Source organism: Orycteropus afer, unplaced genomic scaffold (genome assembly GCF_000298275.1).
Source record: "Orycteropus afer afer isolate SDZICR_OR568_19922 unplaced genomic scaffold, OryAfe1.0 scaffold00285, whole genome shotgun sequence".
NCBI classification, from domain to species: domain Eukaryota; kingdom Metazoa; phylum Chordata; class Mammalia; order Tubulidentata; family Orycteropodidae; genus Orycteropus; species Orycteropus afer.
In genome coordinates, this window is record NW_006921872.1 from 519,375 (window position 1) to 536,445 (window position 17,071).

Consider the following 17,071-nt stretch of genomic DNA (forward strand, 5'->3'; position numbering starts at 1 on the left):
AAAAAAAAAAAAAAAAGAAGAAGAAGAATTAACAGACTTGAATGCCTAAAAAAAAATCTCAGGGTCCTATGTCAAAAAAGTTTTAAAGGCAAACTGGCACTACTCTTAAGCATACTGGCCATAATTAGTAAATTTAGAACTCAGGAATGTTAAGAGAAAAGGCAGAAAGATTTTCCTAAAGTAACTGTCAAACTGTAAGGAATATAACCATACCTGGAAAAAGAAAGCCCTATAGGAGAGTTAGCCATTACAAGCTATGAGCAGAGCGAGGCCTGTCAAGGGCAGAGGCAGTGAGAAGAGGCGCTAGCAAGATCAGAGAGTTTATGCTCGTCTCAGAATAAGGGTACGTTACAAGATGGTCCTCAAAATAACCCCATAGATTTATCTTCTAAGATTAACAGTAAAACAAAATCAAAATCTGAAAAATGAGTTGAAGACACCAGCCTTAAAACAGCCAACAAGAACCAAATACCTAGGACAATTTCCCCGAGAGTTCCTCTGTGAGAACTGTACACAGCCTACCTGACCATCACCACCACCACCATTCAAGCCTCAAGTCACTATCATGGAGAGTGCTTCTCATTGCAGGCCTCAAAAACTCACACTAAGAAGATCAGGAAAGTATTTGTGATGGGAACCATGGTTTGCTCCCTAACAGTAGGTCCCAACTTCCTTAGAAGAACATCAGAATTCCTGCTCTGTTTATATCTGCCTGTTGAAAGCAGCAAGCTCCCAAACCAACAAGAAACAGGCCCCTTCCCACCCTGAGATGGATGGTCCAGAAACAAACGCCACAGTCAGAATGGTTAAAGAATGACACGCGTTTTGGTATGAGAAAGACCTCTGCTGTTAAACAACTGGCTTTTGGTCTCTAAATGATTACGTGGGAGGCAGAGGTTTGGCTAAGGCTCCCTAATATTTTCCAGGGTAAATCTTTTAGTTTCTCTAAAGTATACAGTGAGTCATAACAAGGAGTAAAATGCTGACCAGAGGCCCACAACTGACCAGGAAAAATTTGGATCAAGCCCACTCCTAGGAGAGAACACTGACTGGTCTTCTGCACTCTATCGCGTTTACCTGGACTAAAGTTCACGGACATTTACAACAGCAGTGAGCTGACACTGGAAGGGCACATGCAAAGACAAAAATTTATGAAGCATGGTTTGCTACTCCCTTGCAATTCTTGGAAAGCAGGTCAAGGCTGCATCTTCCCACCAGCTAACAGCATGCTTGTAATGGTCTCTGATACATATTCCACTAATACAATTAGGCTCCTTTCTGCTCTTAATCCTTCCTCTCTTGGTATACTTTGTCATTTTAAAAAATCTGTGAGCTGGTGTAGCACAAGGTCCTACAAGTTTATGATTTCCACTCTAAAATGCATTAATGTGTTGTTCTGTGCTGCTAAGCTAAGGGGAGGAACCATACTCTATCTGTAACTTTTCTTTTAACAAAATGAGATTTAGGATGACACCACTTTTAAGTTTTTTTTTTTTAATCAACCCAGCCTTCCAGAGTAAATGTAAGTTTCTCAAGACCATCTTTCCCTCTCCCTCCCTTTCTGGAGAAAACTACACAATTCTCGGAAGTGAGCAAACCCTTCAAAATGAAAACTGCAAGATTAAAAATGACCAATTTCCACCTTGTGTTTAGACTTCTAACAAATTATCTCCCAGATCCTAAGATACCACCCAGTCTGAGGAAACAACCCCAAACTAGTTGAACTATGTATGGTACACCAAAGAAGCACACTTCAGGGCAGAATAGGATGGGGAGAGCGTCAGAAAGACTATATAATGAGGAGTACCAAGCAAATTAAAAAATGATAAACAGAATAGGGAAAAGCAAAATGTACCAAGAAGAAAGACACTAAAAAACAACACATGGAAGCACATGGAAGAACAAAGTAATTAGTCAGGAAAACACCATTCATATGGCACATATCATCTTTGTAAAGGAAAAGACCAAAAAGATACAGGTTCAAAGCTAATCTTCCTTGTCCTCAGAAAAATGACTAGAATTATTTATCTTACGTAAACAAGGTCAATTTGGTTATAGCCTAAGCCTGGAAAAGAAAATGACGGTGGCAGCTGCTAAGAAGAATTTAGAATTCTTTGGAGGTGTGATTTAAGGGCTATTTAAAAGGCTTACCGTGGGACCTGTATTTGGAGGTGATGATTCTTCTGTGCACATTGACAAGACGGAGAGGGAAGGCATCTGGGAAGAAGGGGACAGGGTTGGCACCTCTGTGCCACTGTCCAAGTTCAAAGCTGAAAGCCCAAGAGTATGATGCCCATTGAGCTCACTGGCACTGCTCTGGGTGGAAGGCTTTAAGGAATTCCGGAACGTGCCATTGCGGAGGCAGGATGTGCTATGGAAAGTGCTCACCAGCTTGGCTGTCTTCTGATTACTGTCATCAGAGTCAAGTTTGGGGAAAGAAAGGGATTTGATATTGCTTACTGCAGGGATGGGGGGAAGGGACACTTTGGAAGACAGTGACATCTTTTCACAGTTCCCCAACTGTGGTAAGGTTATAAAGCCATTGGGTTTGTGAAGAGGCTTGAAATCTAGGGTCGCCCGCTCCAAGGATGCCAGGACCTCTTCCTCATCCTGTAACACAGACCCAGAGCCTCCTCCGGGCAAATTACTGTCCAATAGCTGAGCCATAATGGGTCCAGTGGTTCCTACCAGAATGTTTCTCAGCTCTTCCTTCTCATCAATAGTTTTCAACTCCAGATTATCAAATGGGTCCTCTTCACACTCAAAGTCAGCAGGGTTGAAATCTGCCTTTGTGTGAGGTGGGCTGAGAACTTTCTGTTTCGTGGCACTGCTGCTGACCCGAGTTGGGGTGAGGATGCTGTTGTGCTGTAAGCTCGCAAGGATGGGATTAATGGGAGGTGGCATTGTGGCTGTACTGTGAGTCCTGGAGAAACTCATTTTGCTATCTCCCTCTGGACCACTCTTAGAATTCACTTTAGCTTCTGCTTCCTCAGCTTTGCGCTCAGCTTCACGCTGGGCTTCTTGGATTTTCTTAATATCTCCAGCCCATTCGATGGTTTTCTTTTCCAAGGAGAAGTCATACTGCAAAGAGATAGTAGAGAAAGGAGGTAGGAACCTAGATGAGCATCCTTCCCCAACCCCATTCATTTTCTTTCCACCTACTTCTACACATGGTGAAAATTGGGCAAGGGAACATTTAAGATGTATAGGATGACCCCATTCAGGAAGACTAAGGTTTCTAATCCCATTATACTATTTACTCAAATTATGCTCCCAATTACTTCTAGAAATCTGCTAGAAAGAGCTCCCACCACCTCTTATCCTACACACCAGGCTAAATGTACGCTGTCACTTCCCTTACCTCTTCTCCTACCCTTACTCCTGGCAGCCAGGGCATTTTCCCTCCTAGATTGCTCCATCAGGCAGAACTCAGCCACCTCCTCTATGCTTTCCTGATGATCCAGTCCTTCCTCTGAACTCTGACAGCATTGTTATTCTTGTTGTTGTTAGTGCCATGGAGTCGGACCCAACTCACAGTGACCTCTCCTTGGGTTTCCAAGGCAGTATCACTACGGAAGTAGACTGCCCAACCTTTCTTCCGAGGAGTGGCTGGTGGGTTTGAACCGCCAGTCTTCTGGTTAGCAATCAAGTGCCTTAGGCACTACACCACCAGAGCTCCTATGTGACAGCATTTGTCTCTTTCAATCATTTGGTACTGAGCACATGTGATCATCTGTAGCTTTACTCTTTCTCTAAATACTTCCCCAACCATATCAGAAGCCTCTCATGAGTAGAAACTGTGTTACAAACCCTCCTCTATTATCTACCACAATGTCTGAAGTGGATGGGCTGCTCGGCAGTAATAATAACAGCTAACATTTATGAAGCACTTAAATATGCCATGCATGAGTCTAAGCACCTTTCATGTATTAACTTTCTAGATTTTCTCCCCAACACCTTAAGGTAGGTACTATTTTTATTCTTGCTTTATAGATGAGAAGAATTAAATAACTTGTCCAAGGTCATAAAGTTGGTATGCGGTAGAGACTGGATTTGTACCTACGCAATGTGACTACAAAGTCTATGTTCTTAAACCACCCTGTTACTAGATTATTATGAACAGGTTGTACTTCAAAATGCTGGAACTCTGCTTATTAAGAAATCCAGATATATGCAAATTGGGATTCTAAGATTTGCTTAATGATTCCTTAACAGTACCTTAAGTATTAAAAAAAAAAACTCACTGCCGTGGAGTTGATTAGACTCATTGTGACCCCTCCTTGGGTTTCCGAGGCAGTATCTTTATGGAAGTAGACTGCTCACTTCCAAGGAGTGGCTGGTGGGTTTGAACCACCAGCCTTCTAGTTAACAGTCAGATGCCTTAGGCACTAAGCCACCAGAGCTCCCAATTAAAAATTTCACTTGCACACATAAAAGAAATAGACCTATTATGTAAAGCAAACCTCGCTTAGGCCAGGAGAAAACAAAAACCCTTGGTATTCACTCTTCAACACCAGATCTAAACAATGTCTGTGTAGCCAGGGTTACAGACATATTAAGGGTTTTTAAAAAAGAGAGAGAGTAGAGCATAGAGGACTGTCAAGTGTTTAGAGTAAAAGAAACAAAGTGCCTCTGATCATCTACAGGCCATTCAGCTTCAAATAAGGCAAGAGAAACACGCATCAAGAAATTCACCTAAATCCCTGAGCTACTGCTGTGCCCCAGGAAGACACATGGGGGATCACTGTGCTTTCTTTCTACACACATAAGGAAACAGTGAAAAAACAGAGGTCAAAGCTCTGCTGCTTTCAACTGTAGCGGAAACTCAATTTTGTACCGATTTCCTCTGTCAGAAACAGAGGCTGTAACCAATATGCTACTGCCCACAAACACAGATCTTGGGAGTACAATAACAACTGGAAATTTCTTTCCTTTTTTCAATAAAACCTTTAGTGAGCTTCTGTTTTCTAATTGCCAAAGCAATGTAGAACACTTGGGACACAGAGAAAAATACTGGAGAAGAAAGGAATGAAAAAGAGGTGGTTTGAGAGTACAGTAACAACAGCATCTAACACTTATGAAGCACCAGGAACCACAGTAAGCATTATAAATGCATTATTTTATCCTTCTGAAAACCTTAATAGCAAATTATTCCCACTTTACAGATGAAGAAATGGAGACTGGGAGGGTTTAATAAATCTGTCCAACATTATGAAAATAAGTGAAATTAAGTTGATCACAGAAGAACAAATAACTGTATTAGTTCACTACTGTAGAAAGTCAAGGAAAGGTTTATATATGGAAGGACACTCTCCTTGTTGGTTACCAAAGGTAAGAGAGGAGGGGAAGGAATACTGCAAAAATAAAAATTCTAGGGGAAAAAAAAAAAAACTCTGTCCAAGATCACAAAGCTATTAGATAGCAATTCCAGCCCATTTATGAGTGACACCAGAATCTGCTCTAAATTATGACACTAAGAACCATCCCTCACCAAAAAGCTTTGGGATACTAGGTACAAGAGCCATGTATCTTACTGGCTCATTTTATTGGAATTTTAGCTCAAAATCTGAATTCATACTATTACACCAGGGCAAATATGACAAAGTTATAGGAAGTATCCAGCCATTTATCTAGGGCTGTAGGTATAACTGTTCTCTGGGTAGGGAGAGGGCAGCAGCATCATCACAGCCAATCCTCCATGGAGACCCCAGGCTGCCAAAATTTAAGGATGCTATGTGTAATTAGGGAACCACCACCACAACAAAATCCTATTGGCCACAGGAATAATGCTCACAGCTTTCATCCTCTCATTTGTTACTAGTGAGTAGTCTTTAATATATAGAAAATTCCCAGCAAAGTCTAAAATGGCAACACTGTGGGATTCAGAACAAGATTTCTGAATGGATCAATGAAACAAGATGGAGAGTTTTATTAATCCTACTGTAATAGTACCCTGCACAGAGAGAAATGTTTAATGAATACCTGTTGTTGCCAATTAAAGGCTTATAAGGCAAGAAGAACAAAGAAATATTTTTAAGGCAAATCTATGTATCGTCTGACCAACTAAAATTTCCACACACAAAAGGAATACCAATTCAGTATTCAAAAATACGTAAGATGCTCAACATCATTAGTCATTAGGAAAACAAACAGCTGTTATTTAAACATATGGAAGATGAAGCAATCTGCTTCCATAAAGATTTACAACCCTGGAAACCCAGTAAGGGTTGCTATGAAGAAGTCTGAGTGACTACTGTACTTTTCTGTTTTTCTATCTGACTCCTCTGAACTTGTAAACTCCTTGAGGGCAGGAATAATGGCATTTACCTATATCCTCAAGACTCAGCAAAGTGCCTGCCTAAATCAGAGATTCAGTACTGAAGGAAGAACAGGATCACGTAAGGCAGGGCTACATGCTGCTTTCAAGAAGTTATTCTAGGCCGCCATCCCCATGAACAGGACCAGGGAGACATGCACAGACACAACTGCAAATACAACCAGCACTTCAATCACTGGTTTGCCAAGAAGCCCTCAAAGGGGATGGCTCCAGGGACCTACGCATCAACCTCTTTAAGTGCTAGGCAGTGTGTTCAGAAAGCAATAAAGGAGGAGATTCTTACTGAAGGACTAGAGTTGATGGACCATGGCAAAGAAAAGCCTAAAAAATTCTTCCTGACTGTGACAATCACTCTGAAAAGAGTACCATCAAATCAGAAGACTCTGGATTTTGTCACTTAAGGCTGTAAAGAAAGCCATCAATTTGATGAGGAGTTTAGGACGGAGCTTTCTTTCTTCTTGATGTTTTCCTCTCACTTGCTTCAAGGTGATTTCTCACTTGCTCTGGCATTTTACAGGAACTGAGTGTACTAAAAATAATTTATTGGGATTATGATTGCAATACTTGCTCTGGGATCAGCTTTCAGTATACTTTGTATGCAAATAATGATAAACTAGACAGGATGGTCAGGGTTGCCTGGCCTCTTGAGTTTTGTTGCAAAGGTTATTAGGTACACAATCCTGGGGTCACTGTTGATGGAATCAATTGGTTAGGCGTTCTCTTTTTCTCTCAGGAAGCTAATGCTCAGAAAAGGGACCCCAGCTTGGGAGCATAGTTTTATTTTTACATAGTAACTTAAAAGTTAAGGTTGCTAGTGGCCTGGATTAGCCAAGACTTAACAACCCTGCCTTAACAAGAAGTGTCAGATTTAAGATTTGAAAGCTTAAAGAGTGTTGCAGTGAACACCATCTCAGAGCTGGTCTCTTCCTGTGTGGAGCAAAGGAGAGTAAAGGAAATCAAAGACTCATGGAAGCAATCAGTTAAAGGACTAATAGACCCCACGAACCACAACCTCCTCTAGCCTGAGACCAGAAGAACTAGCTGGTGCCTGGTTACCAATACCAACCACTCTATAGCCAGAGACACAATAGAAGGTCCCAGTTAGAATGGGAGAAAAATGTAAAACAAAACTCAAATTAATTTAAAAAAAAAAAGACCAGATTTACACAGATGGAAGAGATCATGTGAGAAACTGTCCACAAGCTAAAGGAAGAATCCTCCTATGAAGATGATGTCTTGATTTATCTCCAAGACTGTGAGACAATAAATTCTGTTCTTTAAAGCAAAAAAAAAAAAAAAAACAGACTTGCTGGACTGACAGAGACTCGAACCCCCTAAGATTATAGCCCTAAGACACCCTTTTAACCTGGAAGTAAAGCCACTACCACGGGTTACCTTTTAGCCAAGTGACAGATTGACCTATAAAATAAATAATAACACCATGAGGAATGTGTGCTCCCAAGATCAAACAGGCAACATTTGTTCTAAAAAACAAAGATGAGAAAGCAAGGGAAACTGGAGGGATGGAAACAGGAAAGGCAGGGTAGAAACGGGAAGAGTGCTGACACATTATAGGAATAGCAACCAAAGTCATGGAATAATTTGTGTATAAATTGTTGAACGGGAAACTAATTTTTAACAATATAATGTTAAATAGTTAATGTAAAAAGTCTATTATATGGACTAAAGATTTTGACACTTGAAAATAAATCCATAATGATCAAGATATCAAAATATAAAGAGTATTGAAAAAATATTTAGAGTAGAAAAACTGGTCACCCACAAAGGAACAAGAATCAGGCTGGCACAAGACTTCTCATTAGCAACACTGGAAACTAGATGACAGTGGAATAATGCCTTCATAGTTCTGCGTGAAGGTATTTTCAATCTCGAACTCTCTACGCAAAGTTGAAGGCAAAATGAAAACATTTTCAGGTATTCAAAAAAAAAAAAAAAGTAATTCTATACATTTATGTATAACTGAACTTTAAAGATCAGAAGGATGAGAGAAGAGTCATGCAGGAGGTAGCATTTAAGCATAGTCTAGGAGAGTAAACAGATTCTAACACGCAACAGCATTTAGTGTGGTGAGACAGAGAAGAATACTCCAGATGGAGAAAACAGCTCACAAGAAAAAGCCCACATAGCTAATGTATACAGTATGTTAACAGATTGGGGGGGGGGGGCCGACATGGAGGAGATGAGGCACCAAGGTGCTTTGCCAATACCTTACGTCTAGACTTGATTCAGTAAGGTTTGGTGAACCACTGAGTTTTTGACCAGGGATGTGACAATTTAAAACCTTAACTTAGGAATATTATTCTGAAAACAATGTGAAAAATAGAAAGAACATGCTACAAGCAGAGGGGGCAATTAAAGAGGTGAATTGTGAAATAGCCCCGATGAAAAATAAGGTAGTGAACAGGAATGGCAAAGGTGAGAGAAGAAAATTATTACCTAACTTGAGTAACTGAGGACATTAACAGAGAGAATGAAAAGAGCAACACGAGCAATGGGGATTAATTCTAGGTAAAGCACAGACCTCCAGGAATACATAATCTAACAGATTGCACTGTATATAATTGTACACACACACATAAATACACATAAATATGTGTGCATTTGTATGAAAACAAGAGCTAGACAGTAACAGGAGCCATAAGAAATACAAAGAAGAGAAATGAGAATGGCTTTGTTCTATTTCACTATACATCAAATTCTTACTCTTAATTTTTAAGTGCACTGAACTTTAAATAAGAGCTCTGGTGGCATAGTGCCTAAGGCACTTGACTGTTAACCAGAAGGCTGGCGGTTTAAACACACCAGCCACTCCTCGCAAGGAAGGTTGGGCAATCTACTTCCGTAGCGATATCGCCTCAGACACCCAAAGAGGGGCTGCTATGAGTCGGATCTGACTCGATGGCAGTGAGTTAAACTTTAACTAAAAATTACCACTTACCTGTACTTCTCTGACAACCTGCAAACAATCAGGCAAGGAGAAGCCAATAGGTAGACCAACTTTAGCTGGTGTTTTGAATTTGTCTCCTATCTTAAATGGAACATCATCAAGGTAACTGAAAGTCCCTACAATCAAAAATAAAGTAGAAAATATAAGCAAAGAACTTTATTATTAATTTTGCCATAATCTTATGTCTAGTAAATACATATTAATTTATGTAATCCTAAGACTAGAAGTGACCAAGAGTTCCTTTTCTGATTGCTTACCCTCTCCTAACCCTACTCGATCTTAGGGTTTAGTTTCAATTTCACTTAATATAAAAGCCAAAGTACTCACAGTGGCCAAAAGATCCTTCCCCCAGCCCATCGCCTCTCTGCCCTCCCCCCCTAGCATTCCACCTCCTGGCTCACTGCACTAGATTACAATGCCCTCCTTTCTGACCTTCCTCAAACATGACAGGCACATTCTCATGTCAAAAATTTTGCACTGGCTGTTTCCTCTATCTAATGTTCTTCCTTCAGGTATTCACATGATTCACTCCTTCACTTTCTCAAAGACTTTGCCCAGAAGTCAGTTTCTCAGTGAGGCTTACCCTGACCACCCTAATTAAAATTATTAACCTATCCCTCACTTCAATGCTCTCAAATTGCCACCTATTTTTCCCTCACTTATAACCTTCATTAAGGAGCTCCGGTGGCGCTGTGGTTAAGGCACTGGGCTGCAAACCAAAAGGCAAACAGTTTGAATCCACTAGCTGCTCCGTTGGAGAAAGATGAGGCAATCTCCTTCCGTAAAGATTTATAGCCTTGCAAACCTGATGAGGGTCGCTATGAGTCAGAACCAACTGGATAGCAGTGGGTTTTTGGTTTTGACCTTTATAAGCTGAACTTATGATCTTCTAACCTATACTTCATTATTATTATTATTATTATTATACTTATCATCTGATTTGTCCAATGGAATGCAAGCTCCTTGCAGTTAAATATTTACTAAGTCTGTTTTGTTCAATGATATATTCTCAAAGATTATAGAACTGCCTAATATCTATTAGGCACTTAATAAATACTGCTGAATTGATGATAGATTCCCTACAACCTCCTTGATTAGACTTTCTATACTTTAGAAATAGTAATTTTTTAGTTAACACAAAACATTATGCTAGATTTTTTTTTTTTTAAATGACAAAGTATATTACATTCTGGAGCAAACACAGAAATATTTAAGCAGCACTGGGATTATGAAAAAGGGAAAACCAGACAAGACCATGGGAATTGGAATAGGATTATCAGAAGACACAAGCTATACACAACCAAACTGCTTTAACTGCCTAATGGTTCTTTCCCTATCCTAACTGAGTACTACAGAAATACCAGGACAGCCATCATCTACTCATGCAGTCAAAGAAAATGAAAGTACCTTTTGTGTATGACTCTCACTAGCTATATACTCTATGAAGTGGACCACAGCTATTTTTCTGAACTAAGCCTGGGGCTAACTTACTGGCAGACTATCATTGACAATGAAATATAGTAGATAAATTAAATTTTGCTGTTTTAATATTACAGCTAGTAAAATAAGGCTTACTTCTCTTAGCCGAACATTAGTGATTTTCTTTGGTGTCCATGGACACAGAGTAAGACAATTATTCCTTTTCTAGGAGGACAACTTCTGTCCCTTCTAAGAAGTCTCTAGATGTTAAGACTTTTATCAGGGTCAGAATATATTTATAGTTTTGTCATCATTCTCCATTTTCTAAGGTAGGTAATGCTTTGATACACCTAAAAGCCTCCATCAGGAAGAAGGCCACTGCTATCATCCTTGGGAAGAGAAGTCACTTTCCTATCTAACTTCTAGACAGAATTAAAACATTTTAACCATCTCACCTAACAAAACAAAAGCTACAACTGTGTTCATTTAATAACTTTTATGAGGCATAACCATCAATTATTAACAGTAAACTATGAAATTTTCCAAGTATGGACAGCTTTGTATGTGCTGTTTATATTGCCTTTACATCATGGAATGTCTATCATATCCCCACCCTTATTTATTTCTAGTCCTTTAAGAATGAGGTCAGGAACGACCACATTCTCAATCTCAGAACCACCAGTTCATACCACCACAAGAACTGCCACTCTGTTTTGTCAGCGGTTTCCTTATCCTCCTTCTATGAGACCTAGCGTGACTCTAAGCAGGGGATAAGGGTTTCAAATCTATCTCCTCAAGCCTAGCAAAATGTTTGGCAGATGATATTTGCTCAATGAATGAAGAACAAATAATGGTCTTATATTTCTTTTGTATTCAACTCTCACCTCTACCCCAACTCACATTCGGTAATATTTATTAAAATTCAAAATTATTTACCTAAAATGCCAAATCTAGTCATGGAAATATTTAGTGCTCAAGCAAAATCAAAGTACATTTTTAAGATTCTGGACAGTCACAAAAATGTAGCAGGTGCCAACACAGCTTGCCCCCAAACTAAAAACCCTCTGCCAGATCTAAAATACTTCCTATTAAAAAACATTAAAGTTTTTATTCTTAAAGAATTTTTACCTAACTGCTTCCCATCAACAGATGCTCAAATGACACTGACCACTAGATTTTAACTTCTGCTAGTGTCCTGATTAACTGGAAGCAAAGCTGAAACTTCATAATTTTCTAAAATTCACTAGTAACATTTATAGTCAAGTTAACAATCACAAAAAGTAAATCTTTTGTTTAAAAAAATTACAAGTATTCATATACAGGTTAATTATATGATACATACACATATCAGAAAAAAATTCTATCCATAATAACACTAATATATGTATATGATATATGAATGTAAGAAGAAAACCTACCGACATTAATACTAAAACCTTCTTAAATATTTAACAAGTCTGTTCTAGAAACTGGAATGGGGAGTTGAGAGATGGGAAACTGTCCATAAAAAGATATTCTAAAGATTATCCAAGCAAATGAGAATATCCTTTAAGAAAAGGTGTCCAGTTGGTTTACTTGCCTACCTTTCAGTTAGGAAACTAATATAGTGTTGTATACAGGTACAACTTACACTCTAGAAATGGAACTAGGTCTTGGCTTAGGAACAGACAAGATCAGGTAAAATACCTTTGAACAACTGCTGTTTCCCTCCATGAGCATTTAAAAAGCAGTTTTCCATTCACTAACTAACTAAGCCAACCCAAGGTGATCCAGCACATCCCCTAACCTTTCTGGGTCTTAGTCCATTAAGCTTTGTTAACAGGAAATGAGCAAACAGATGTGTGATTACTAGGGGAGGGGGGGGTATAGAAGGCAAAAAAGCATTCAAAGAGATGGGAACCAAAAAAAAAAAAAAAAACCTTCTCTAAATAACAGATAGAGACTCAACCATGGTACAATTAATGATGATGATATGAGGATTACAAATAATTTTTTTCCCAAATGTAGCCAACTTTAACTTACAACTGCCAATTTTTATCCAACACATCTGAATATTTATTTAAAGATATGAATTTCTCTTTTCTCTAAATATATCTCATTTTAAAAACAGATTCAATAGAAACTCAATTAACCACAAGGCCCAGGGAATTAAGCCTTGTGACTAACAATTTTCTGGTGCACCCCAAATACCTTTTAGTTTCAGTCATTACTGAAAATCTTTCTAAAATGCCTTGAGCATTTATTTTAGAATGCTCAAGCTGAATTCAGAAAAAGAAAGTAAGTGCATCTCTGCTAACTATGCCTACAGCAGTTTCTTGGAGTTACGTTCTATACAGTATGCCGTAGTGGAAGATACAGGGCTGAATGTGTGATGACTCAGGATGAATTCTGGGAAGGAAGGCTTTAAGGAAGCTTGTTTTTTTTTTTTTTTCCCCCCTAAATTGCTGATATGCTTATGATCCTGTGACCTGCTTATTTTTCTGAAACAGGTACAATTCTATGTAGGGGGAGAAAAAAACTCTTTATAGAGCTTAGCAACAGGTTTATGTTAAATTTAGGTTTTATTGTGAAAGGATTCAAATTAAGGTTTCTGAAAAAGAAAAGGACAGATCAAACTTAAAATTAAGTGGAAACTGCAATTCCATTATTATTAGGAATTACTACCTTAAAGCCCTAAGTCAAATAATAAGTGGAAAATTTTAAGTATATACCAATATACAGATATCTGCTGTATGAGGTGAAATCATAAGAAACTTGTCACTTCTACCCTAACAACACATAAAAGCCAGATAACCTACAAAGTCAGCTTTTTAATACACAAAGTCTGGCATTTAATCAAAGATTGTAAGACACAGAAAAAAGCAAGAAATGAGATCCATCATCAAAGGATGAACCAGCCATCACAGCCAAACCCAGAGACAGCTAAAATACTGGAATTATTAGAAAGGGTCCTTTAAAATAACCATAATAAGTATGTGAAAAGATCTGATGGAAAAGGTGAACATCTGTGAACAGATAGTAGAGAGATGAAAATATAAAACAAATGGAAATTGTAAAAATAAAAATATAGTATCAGAAAAGGAGCTCTGGTAGCTTAGTGCCTAAGGCACTTGACTGCTAACCAGAAGGCTGGCGGTTCAAATCCACCAGCCACTACTCGGAAGGAAGATGGGGCAATCTACTTCCACAGTGATACTGCCTCGGAAACCCAAGGAGGGGTCGCTATGAGTCGGGTCCAACTTGACAGCACATAACAACAACAAAAACAGTCAGCCAGGCTATGCCAATCAGAAGAAAAGACACAGCAGAGGAAATAATCAAAGAACATAAAATTAGGTCAAAAGAAATTAACCAAACTGATAGAGAAAAAAAAGGAAGGAGGGGGAAAAAAGAAGAATAGAGTGCTACAAGATCTCTGGAATATTAGCAGTCTAATATGCATGTATAACTGGAATCTCAAAAGAGGAAGAGAGAAGGAATAAAAACCCCAAAACCTACTGCCACAATGATCCTATAGGGCAGAGTACAACTGCCCCATAGGGTTTCTAAGGCTGTAAATCTTTACAAAAGCAGACTGCTTCATTTTTCTCCTGTGGAGCAGCTGGTGGGTTCAAACAACCAACCTTTTGGTCAGCAGCCAAATACTTTAACCACTGCACCACCAGAGCTCCTAAGAGGAAGAAAAAGTCAGAATAAATATGAGAAAAGATAACGGCTGAGAATTTTCCAAAATTTATTTAAAACATCACCCCACAGATACAAGCAGCTTAGCTAACTCCAAGTAAGATAAACGCATAGAAAACCACACCAAGGCACATCACACTCAAAATCCTTAAAACTATAGAGAAAATCTTGATAACAGCTAGAGGAGAATAAAGACACATTACACTGGTAAGAATGATGGCCTGCCTTACATTACACTATAAAGTAACTACTGATCAACTTTTGAAATAAAGTAAAATGCCTTTTCTCACAGCTCAGCAGAAAAAAGTACCTCACAATCTCTTCATACAAATTAAACCAAAGTCAAAATGAAGCTCTCTAGAAATTAGCTATCTGGACATAAACGAGACAGCTTGGCCTTCAAAAGGGAAATTTCAACAAGTTCTATCATAAAAGACCTATAGCTTCCACTAGAGTGTTAAGGCATTCCTCTACATATTAAAAGTTTTATTTATTTGTTAAATGATTTTAAAAAATACTTTAGAAGTCACCCCTGAATTTTTTTTTTTTTCTCAAACAGACAATGAGTTAAAAATTAAAGAGGACTGATATTTTAAAGAATAAAGCACCAGCCTTCAAAAAAGGTCTGATTTATACTGAGCCAATGGTTTGCAGTTTAAACAACATAAGGACACAATTTTAAAAGTCTCTGAGAAGTAACTACCTGTATCTCTTATTCTGTTATTTATGGACATGAAACTATTTATGATAGTGGAAGAAGTTCTACTGTAGCTGAGAAGAATGAACTTGGAAGTAAATCAAATGTTAGTCATAAGACAGTATAGCAGCATAAGACAGTATAGCAGCATAAGACCTGCTGTTGTTAATTGATGATGAATCAATTCTGACTCATGGAGACCCAATGTGTACAAAGCAGAACTGCTCCCTAGGGCTATGACCTTTCAGAAACAGATCACCAGGCCTGTCTTCCAAGGCACCTCTGGATGGGTTTGAACTGCCAGTCTTTCAGCCAGTAATCGAGCACTTAACCATTTACGCCACCCCGGAACTCCATGGAGAACAAGACCTACCAAGCCCAAAATACTTAAACAGGAAAAAAGCATTTTAATATGCAGTTATTACCTTCTTGTTCACACCTCAATTTCCCTAGAAAAATTACACATACATACCAACTACTCCCCAAAATGGACCAATCAGATAATACCTCAAGGAGGGAGAACTAAACCAGTCTCATAAACTAAGTTATGCCAATCAAAAGCCACAAAAGCTCTACTTTGAGGATGCTAGTCACTCAAATAGAAAGATCAAATGTTAAGCAATACCATAACTGGGGTGGGCAAATGGTCCTGTGTATTCTGCTAAGCAAGCCAAGAAAGTAAGTCTACAAACAGAAAAGAAAAAATGGAGTACACATTCAGAAAAAAGCAGCAAAGAAAGGCTACCTAGCTTCCTGAGAGATGAAGGGAGAAGTAGCCTTAGTTCTCTGGCTTTCTATTTTCAGCCCCATGAAGGCTGAACTTGATTTCTGATATGGAGACACTGGGCAAGATGGCCTATTACATACTCTCCACCTATTCCTTTTAATTTCTATTCCTTACACACTATACAGTATCCAAAAAGAAGATTCTTCATTCCAGAATCTCAACTTAAGGCCACTGAAATTCAACCAGGAGCTCAGCAAATAAAAAGAGCCTTGTTTTAAACAAAACTAACCTATACAAGAAAGACAAAATCTTATCCCCAAGTTTTACCCAGGTACAAAGCTTTGTTTAAACAATGAAACTTTGGTTATGAGTGTAAGTTCATTTGGGGAAGTTCTAAAACAAAATTCTTTATTGAATGAGACTTCAGATTTGTAATCTTTCTGGATTGTTTAGCTGGAACACATAATCTGAGTACAATTTACTTTCACTCCAATCAAAAAAGTGCTTCTAAAAATTCAAAATAGAAAGCTTATCTTTTGAAATGAAACTCTTAATTTTAAATTTTCAGTTTGCTATTTTCTCTCCCTAGGCCTTACCTCTGTCATTGATTCTGTCCTCTCTTATTCCTTGCAAAAGTGATCCAGAGGTAACATAAGATCTGCCCTTCCATTATCATCTGAACACTTTGGAATGTTCGTGCTACACTGTTGTACAACTTTTTCCTCAAGCTGCTACTTTAAAGAGACTAAAAAAGGTACTTACTTAATCTATACTAAGTGATTTCAAATTCTCTGATCAAATCATAACTTAAAACTATGATATCTAATAGTTCACTTACCATGAAAATCTGCACCCAACTTCTTAGAAGCCATTTAGAACCTGAAAGACAAGGAAATACTTCTTAGGCACATGATGCCTCGAAGGAATATAAACAAATGATTATAGGAAAATTGAGACTACAAAAAAAAAACCAGAAGACCAAATGTTCTGATCAATGGTCGTGGTTCCAAGACTGATACAGTCTTCATACCTCACAATCCCAAAGCAATAAAAAAGAAGGCAGAAAAGGAAGAGAATGAACTTTTTAGAGAAACGGTAAACATTTCTATAATCTGGCATATTTGAAAATAAAAATATTAGCAGAATAGTATACTACTCATTTCTATGACTACTGACGAATTTATATGTCATTAAAAGGAAAAATTACTAAGCACATATCCTCCTGATACAAACAACAAA

General features: G+C 38.3%; 1 protein-coding gene across 1 annotated transcript in view; it reads right to left on the reverse strand.

Annotated features, from left to right (window-relative positions):
* The window catches only part of UBAP1 (ubiquitin associated protein 1), a 36,470-nt gene extending 19,766 nt beyond the window's left edge, over window positions 1-16,704 (reverse strand). The window contains exons 1-3 of the mRNA XM_007950670.2: window positions 16,671-16,704; window positions 9,297-9,421; window positions 2,152-3,081 (exon numbers count right to left, since the gene is read on the reverse strand). Of these exons, the coding sequence (XP_007948861.1) occupies window positions 2,152-3,081; window positions 9,297-9,421; window positions 16,671-16,704 (1,089 nt within the window). The remainder of the gene's footprint in view (window positions 1-2,151; window positions 3,082-9,296; window positions 9,422-16,670) is intronic.
* Between the last annotated feature and the right edge of the window lie 367 nt (window positions 16,705-17,071).